The 8,893-nt window shown below is 43.2% G+C and overlaps 1 protein-coding gene across 1 annotated transcript in view; it reads left to right on the top strand.

Annotated features, from left to right (window-relative positions):
- Positions 1-2,476: 2,476 nt before the first annotated feature.
- Positions 2,477-8,893, top strand: part of LOC112078417 (semaphorin-6D-like) — a gene marked incomplete at its 5' end in the record, with an annotated part of 28,113 nt that continues 21,696 nt past the window's right edge. The window contains 8 exon segments of the mRNA XM_070442047.1: positions 2,477-2,653; positions 4,676-4,705; positions 4,708-4,732; positions 5,368-5,483; positions 5,608-5,682; positions 5,976-6,004; positions 6,006-6,096; positions 6,423-6,508. Coding sequence (XP_070298148.1) covers positions 2,477-2,653; positions 4,676-4,705; positions 4,708-4,732; positions 5,368-5,483; positions 5,608-5,682; positions 5,976-6,004; positions 6,006-6,096; positions 6,423-6,508 — 629 coding nt within the window.

Genomic DNA, 8,893 nt, shown 5'->3' with positions numbered 1-8,893 from the left:
GTATCAGTGAATAGTGTATTGATGGTTGTACTGTAAGGTCTTCATGGTAATGTAATGTGTATCAGTGAATAGTGTATTGATGGTGTACTATAAGGTCTTCATGGTAATGTAATGTGTATCAGTGAATAGTGTATTGATGGTGTACTATAAGGTCTTCTTGGTAATGTTAATGTGTATCAGTGAATAGTGTATTGATGGTGTACTATAAGGTTTTCATGGTAATGTAATGTGTATCAGTGAATAGTGTATTGTGGTGTACTATAAGGTCTTCATGGTAATGTGTATCAGTGAATAGTGTATTGATGGTGTACTATAAGGTCTTCATGGTAATGTAATGTGTATCAGTGAATGTATTGATGGTGTACTATAAGGTCTTCATGTAATGTGTATCAGTGAATAGTGTATTGATGGTGTACTATAAGTCTTCATGGTAATGTAATGTGTATCAGTGAATAGTTATTGATGGTGTACTATAAGGTCTTCATGGTAATGTAATGTGTATCAGTGAATAGTTTGTATGATGGGGTACTATAAGTCTTCATGGTAATGTAATGTGTATCAGTGAATAGTGTATGATGGTGTACTATAAGGTCTTCATGGTAATGTGTGTATCAGTGAATAGTGTATTGATGTGTACTATAAGTCTTCATGGTAATGTAATGTATCAGTGAATAGTGTATTGATGGTGTACTATAAGTCTTCATGGTAATGTAATGTGTATCAGTGAATAGTGTATTGATGGTGTACTATAAGGTCTTCATGGTAATGTAATGTGTATCAGTGAATAGTGTATTGATGTGTACTATAAGTCTTCATGGTATGTAATGTGTATCAGTGAATAGTGTATTGATGGTGTACTATAAGATCTTCATGGTGTGTAATGTGTATCAGTGAATAGTGTATTGATGGTGTACTATAAAGTCTTCATGGTAATGTAATGTGTATCATGGATAGTGTATTGATGGTGTACTATAAAGGTCTTCATGGTAATGTAATGTGTTCAGTGGATAGTGTATTGATGGTGTACTATAAGGTCTTCATGGTAATGTAATGTGTATCAGTGAATAGTGTATTGATGGGGTACTATAAGGTCTTCATGTGATGTAATGTGTATCAGTGAATAGTGTATTTATGGTGTACTAAAGTCTTCATGGTAATGTAATGTGTATCAGTGAATAGTGTATTGATGGTGTACTATAAGGTCTTCATGGTGATGTAATGTGTATCAGTGAATAGTGTATTGATGGTGTATAAAGGTCTTCATGGTAATGTGATGTTATCAGTGAATAGTGTATGATGGTGTACTATAAGGTCTCATGGTAATGTAATGTGTATCAGTGAATAGTGTATGATGGTGTACTATAAGGTCTTCATGGTAATGTAATGTGTATCAGTGAATAGTGTATGATGGTGTACTATAAGGTCTTCATGGTAATGTAATGTGTATCAGTGAATAGTGTATTGATGGTGTACTATAAGGTCTTCATGGTAATGTAAGTGTATCAGTGAATAGTGTATTGATGGTGTACTATAAGTCTTCATGGTAATGTAATGTGTATCAGTGAATAGTGTATTGATGTGTACTATAAGGTCTTCATGGTAATGTAATGTGTATCAGTGAATAGTGTATTGTGGTGTACTATAAGGTCTTCATGGTGATGTAATGTGCTGACTGATCAGACATAGTATGCCCTGTATAAAATCAATTCTGTCCATTGTCAGCTCAGGCATGAACTAGATTCCCTTCCTCTGTGATGTACACAGGGAATACAAAGACTGCTGACCTGGCCTACCATAACTCTCTCTCTCCTCTCTCTCTCCTCTCTCTCTCACTCTCTCACTCTCTCTCTCTCTCTCTCTCTCACTCTCTCACTCTTCTCACCTCTCACTCACACTCCAACTCACTCTCACTTCTCTCACTCACTCTCACTCTCTCTCACTCACTCTCACTCTTCTCTCACTCACTCACTCACTCACTCACAGTCTTGTATAACTAATCTTAGTGGGACGCACAATTCAGTCCCATTCAAAATCCTATTTTCCCTAACACTAACCCAAAAACTAACCCTTACCTTAACCCTAACCCTAACTGTAACCTGAAAACCTAAACTAAGCCCTAGCTCCTAACCCTAAACCTTAACCCTAAATCCCCTAGAAATAGCATTTGACCTTGTGGGGACCAACAAAATGTCCCCAGTKGGTCACAATTCTGTTCGTTTACTATTCCTGAGGGGACTTCTGGTCCCCACAAGTATAGTTAAACATGTCCACACACACACATACACCACCGTGCTGTATCAGCAGCCTGAATTACACTACTGAGAGATTTCTATAAAGCTGTAACACACAACATGTTTACGCTTAATCAATAACCTGATTGATAGTGTGTGGCCCTCAGAGCCAGTGTGTGTGTGTGTAGCACTCTGAAAGCTTACATGTGTGTGATCTCTAACTAAGGTGTGTCTGTGTGTTTCAGTCTCGCGGCAGTACCCAGTATTCCGAGGTCGTCCGTTGGGGAACGAGTCACAGCACAGACTGGACTTCCAACTGATGACCAAGATACAGGATACGCTGTTCATCGCTGGCAGAGACCAGGTGTATCTTGTGAGTCTCCGAGAATCCTACAGGAATGAGATCATTCCCTACAGGGTAAGTCTGTCTGTCTTTGAGTCTGTCTGTCTGTCTGTCTAACCACAAGTTACTCACTGAGTTACACACAAGTCGTCTGTTGAAAAAACTACCTCATCAATCACATAATTAACAGGCTATAAATGAGAGTGGAAATGGTTCTTTCTATAAATAATGGGGCCAATGTGTGACATTGGGATCAACATTTCAAAGTGGTTTGAAACTAAAATAAAAAGGTTTTTCACAGATGAAATAGATTGGATGCATACATGGTGATGTGTCTGTAGCCTATGTGGTTGACGCAGGGATACATAATACAGCCATGAATAACGGTAGCATTAATCTCACCATCCCTGGTTTAATAATGAGAAAGTGACCAAAAAACAGGTTCCCTTTTTAATGGAAGACTTTGTATGGGAAGCCAACAGATGTCTTCATAATAACTGCACATAGTTTTACCAACAGAGTACTGCAACATACCAACAGAGTACTGCAACATACCAACAGAGTACTGCAACATACCAACAGAGTACTGCAACATACCAACAGAGTTACTGCAACCCCTTCAATTGAATTCCATTGAAGCGGTGGGAAACTGTGGCCACATCTCTCACAAAAACGGATCAAAAATAAAATCACAGATAATTATAAGGGAGCAGAAAGAACTTATAAATGGGCTACAATAATTAAAAATACTTTTCAAGCACCAAATTGAGGAAATGCCTGATTTTCAAGGTAGGCTATTCCAGTTCTTGAATTTCTGAGCTCCAAATGTAATGTCAAGTAGGCTACTTCAAGCCCTTGTATTGTTTCAAAATGAAGGTATAACATGGAGGGGAAAACATTTTTTGTCACGTTATTTCATTACCAGATCATATGTCAATAAGCCACTAGGCTGTGTAATTTGTTGTCATTATATCAGAATAATTCATAGGAAGAGCATTGGTGTTGCGCACAGCTGCACACAGTAAACTCCATGTTCACGGAGGCACAAAAACATATGAAAACATGAACTCATTACATAAAAGTTTTCTCTGTTAATCTAACGAGACCCTGCTGTAAAGCAGGCAGGCAACAACAGATGATCAGCATCAATTCACAAGGGATATTAGATCCATCGTGGATCCAGGAACAACTCTTCACCAGACACCAAATATTCTTTTTTCCAGCACTCGGGCTGTTGTTGCATCACATGCGCTATCACAACAGCTGTTCGTTCAGCACTTGACTGTCATTCAGAAGATTCCTTCCTGGATCAGATGATGATGTTGTGAAAATATCACGGCGTAACCAATCAGCTGGACACCAAATGGCATCCAACAAGTATTAGCAATATTGAAGAACCATGTTAATGACAGTATCAATTCAGTTTTTAAGTATCAAGTAGGGTGACTCTTTCGGTTAGAAGCATTAACTTTTGCAATCACATACATTATTTTGGATTTGTGTGCCCATAAAAAACGTTTCCACCCCGTAACATAAGGAGACAAGAAATGATTACACTGCATTTCTGAGATCTCTATACAAAACTGTCCAACAGCTAGATCCAGGAATTTTACAGGGTTAAAGTTCAATGTCTAATTGAACTGATTACTGCTTAATACAGTATATGATATAACGACAACTTACACTGCCATAAAATGCAGGACAGAAAAGTAATTTTTTATGTAACACGATTTTGGACAATCCGTCAAGACGCCAATCATGATTAAAGGTTAAACATAGGTTTTTAAATAAACTCGTGAATTTGATTGAATATAGCAATGATCCCCCATTACATCTTCATGTAATGACATGACATTTTTTTTGCAGATTGTTATCAATGACTTATCAACAGCTGTAAAAAGTTGTCCAGTGTGGGAAATCCCAAATGCTGAATTGTGTATGTTTGTGCTTGCCTGAATGAATGTGTATGTGTGTTGTGTGTGTTGTGTGTGTGTGTGTGTGTTGTGTGTGTGTGTGTGTGTGTGTGTGTGTGTGTGTGTGTGTGTTGTTGTGTGTGTGTGTTGTGTGTGTGTGTGTGTGTGTGTGTTGATGTTTACAGAAGTTACATGGAGGTCAGGCGAGGCAGACAGAAAGAATGTGCCATGAAGGGGAAACACAGAGTAAGACTTTACTATACTTACTAATATACTATGTTTCTATAATTACTATACACTGCTTTCTACTGACTACTATAGACCCTCTACTCTCGCTTTACCATCTCACCTCATAATGTCTTATCATTATAGCTACTGGATATACCTGCCATTATAGCTACTGGCTATAGCGACCTTATAGCTACTGGCTATACCTGCCATTATAAGCTACGGCTATACCTGCCATTATAGCTAATGGCTATAGCGACCATTATGAGCTAATGGCGTATAGCGACCATTATAGTACGGCTATTACCTGCCATATACTACTGGCTATACCTGCCATTATAGCTACTGGCTATACCTGCCATTATAGCTACTGGCTATAGCGACCATTATAGCTACTGGCTATACCTGCCATTATAGCTACTGGCTTATGGCGACCATATAGCTACTGGCTATAGCGACCATTATACTACTTGGCTATGGACATAAGCTACTGGCTATATGCATAGTACTGCTATAGACATTATAGCTTACGGCTTACCTTGCCCATATAGCTACTGGCTATGGCGGACCATTATAGCTATGGCTATAGCGACCATTATAGCTACTGGCTAAGCGGTTTATAATATGATTCTCCTCTCTCTCTCCCCTCTCCAGATGAGTGTCATAACTACATCAAGGTTCTGGTTCCAGAAATGATGACTGGTGTTCATCTGTGGACAAACGGGTGTCAACCCATGTGCCGGTACTACAGGGTAAGACAACAGCAGGGTGTGTGAGAAACGTTCTCTCTCCCTCCTGCTCTGCCTCCATAGCACCTATTGTTTACTATGCCGTCTGGTGTCTTTGTTAACGGCGTGCATGTGGTCTGTGTGTGTAGCTGGATAACCTGGAGTTGACGGGGAGGAAATCAGCGGACTGGCACGATGCCCGTTTGACGCCAAGCAGACCAACGTCGCTCTGTTCGCTGGTTATGACCACACACACACACACTACTGTGGCCATAGCAACTAGGGTTCATAAAGTCAGTCTGTAAACAAACAGTTTGAACCAGGGTGTTAGATCTACATGTCCAGTATGACAGATGGAATGTGTTTGTCCTGACCTGTTGTTGTGTGTGTGTGTGTGTGTGTGTGGGTGTGTGTGTGTGTGTGTGTGTGTGTGTGTGTGTGTGTGTGTGTGTGTGTGTGTGTGTGTTGTGTGTGGGTGTGTGTGTGTGTGTGTGTGGTGTGTGTGTGTGTGTGTGTGTGTGTGTGGTTTCAGACGGGAAGCTGTACTCGGCTACGGTTGCTGGACTTCCTGGCGAGCGACGCAGTGATTATCCGTAGTATGGTGACGGCTCGGCCCCAGTGACTATCAAAATACGACTCACAAATGGCTGAAGGTAAACACAGCAGTGTGTTGTGACCGCCAGACTCTGTCCATGTCCTGTCCTGCAAAGGACGTCCTGTGAGCTTCTGCTCTGTCACACTATCTAGGTCAACTCTTTTACACGCAGCTGTTACAGGAACACTGAAATATTCAGATGGGAATGGAGAGGAGAGAGAGGAGAGAAGTGGGGAAGGAGGGAGAGGGAAGGAGAACAGAGAGAGACAGAGTTGAAGGAGGACAGAGGTAAGTTATGTATAGACAGAGGTAGAAGTAGAAATAGAGGAGAGAAAAAAAGAGGAAGTGACAACACAAAAACCTCCTGTCCCTCTCTCTTCCAAGCCCCATTTCCTGCATGCATGGATTATGGGAACTATGTCTACTTCTTCTACAGAGAGATCGCAGCAGAACACAACAACTTGGGCAAGGTCACACACACACACACACCACACACACACACACCAACCCACACACACAACACAACCACACACACACACACACACCACACACACACAGCACACCACACACCACACACGCACACACACACACACACACACACCACACACACACACAGTTTACTAGACAACATTTGTGTATTATAAATATTTATGTATTATAAATAGTAAACAACTATATTACCAGAACAACAAGTAGTGTTGTAGAAAAAGTCTGAGTTACAGCAGAATGTGTAAAGTGTAGTTTGTAGTGACTAACTGTAGGTCCAAACTCTATAAATGTAAACCCTTTACCCATGGAGAGGATTCCACACACACACACACACACACACACACACAGCACACACACACCACACACACACACACACAACACCACACACACACACCACACACCACCACCACACACACACACACCCTTTGGTTGGTAATTGGATTGTTTTCTGCATGCTTTTAGCCACCGCAGGCCTCATATTTACCCATGATGCTTCATTCAGAGAATGGGCGGCCAGGCTAAACCGGGTGCTGATAAATATTTAGCGCTACTAATGCTGGATGTTGTTTGTGGTTCCGTGTGTGTATGTTCGATTGCTGATGGCCTGGATGACACCTGGGCAGATGGAGCTTTGCACTGGTCAATTATTAAGCTGTTTCTGCTGACTGCTTCACACGCTTCATTTAAACCACAATAGCTCTAGCTCTACCCCCACAGTCCAACACCCAGAGCTCTATGCCCTAGTCCCCACAGTCCCAACACCCAGAGCTCTAGCCCTAGTCCCCACAGTCCAACACCAAGCTCTAGCCCTAGTCCCCACAGTCCAACACCAGAGCTCTAGCCTAGTCCCCCACAGTCCAACACCAGGCTCTGCCCTAGTCCCCCACAGTCCAACACCAGAGCTCTAGCCCTAGTCCCCCACAGTCCAACACCCCAGAGTCTCTAGCCCTAGTCCTTCCCACAGTCAACACCAGATCTTCAGCGCCTAGTCCCCCACATCCAAACACCCAGAGCTCTAGCCCTAGTCCCCCACAGTCCAACACCCAGAGCTCTAGCCCTTAGTCCCCCACAGCATCCAACACCAGAGCTCTACCCTAGTCCCCCACAGTCCAACACCCAGAGCTCTAGCCCTAGTCCCCCACAGTCCAACACCCAGAGCTCTAGCCCTAGTCCCCCACAGTCCAAACACCAAGAGCCCTAGCCCAGTCCCCCACAGCCAACAGACCAACACCCAGAGCCCCTGAGCCCTAGGTTCCCCCACAGCCAACCAGCCTCCAACACCCAGACCCTAGCCCCTCACAGCCCAACACTCCAAACCCAAGCCTAGTTCCCACAGCCCAACACCGCAGAGCCCTAGTTCCCTGACAGCCCAACACTCCCAACACCCAGAGCCCTAGCCCTGTCCCCACAGCCAACAGTCCAACACCAGAGCCCTAGCCTCCACAGCCCACACTCCAAAACCCAGAGCCTAGTCCTACAGCCCAACACTCAACACCCAGGCCCTAGCCCTAGTCCCCACCACAGGCCAACAGTCCAACACCAGAGCTCTAGCCCAAAGATCTAGCCCAGTCCCTATCATATAGCCCCGTCTATACGCCAGTCCCTACCATTAATAGCCCCAATTTCAGTCCTATAGCCCAGTCCTATCATATAGCCCCGTCTTATAGCACATCCTGGAGCCCAGTCCTATAAGCCCAGTCCCCATCATATTAGCCTGTCTATAGCCCCAGTCCGCTAGTCCTATTAGCCCAGTCCCTATCATATAGGCCCTGTACTAAGCCCAATTCCAGTCCTATAGCCAGTCCCTATCATATAGCACCATCTTATAGCACCTATCCTATAGCCCAGTCCTATAGCTGTCCATCAAATGCGTCCTTAATTAGCCAGTCCCGTCTATAGCCAGTCCTATCATTAGCACGTCCCTATAGCCCAGTCCTAAGCTCCTATCAATAGGCCTAGCCCTATTTCATATACCCAGTCGCTATAGCCATCCTTATCATATAGCCTAGCCCCTTCATATAGCCCAGTCCTATAGCCCAGTCCCTATCATATAGCTAGCCCTATCATATAGCCCAGTCCTATAGCCAGTCCTATCATATAGCCTAGCCCCTATCATATAGCCCAGTCCTATAGCCAGTCCTATCAATAGCCCAGCCCTATCCTATAAGCCCGTCCCTATAGCCCAGCTCTTTCTAGTTCAAGGTTAATCAGAGTTAAGAGTGTGAGTGAATCAGGTTACGGTTAAGAGGTGTGTGTGAAGTTCAGGTTTAGGTTAAGGGAGGGTGTGATGTGAATCAGGTTTAGGGTTAAGGGTTGTGAATCAGGTTTAGGGTTAAGAGGTTGTGTGTGACTCTTTCTCTTTTCCC

The sequence above is a fragment of the Salvelinus sp. IW2-2015 genome, unplaced genomic scaffold, assembly GCF_002910315.2.
Source record: "Salvelinus sp. IW2-2015 unplaced genomic scaffold, ASM291031v2 Un_scaffold5655, whole genome shotgun sequence".
Taxonomy (NCBI): Eukaryota; Metazoa; Chordata; class Actinopteri; order Salmoniformes; family Salmonidae; genus Salvelinus; species Salvelinus sp. IW2-2015.
Note: the sequence above shows the minus strand (reverse complement) of the source record. Positions and strands in the feature narration are given on the sequence as shown.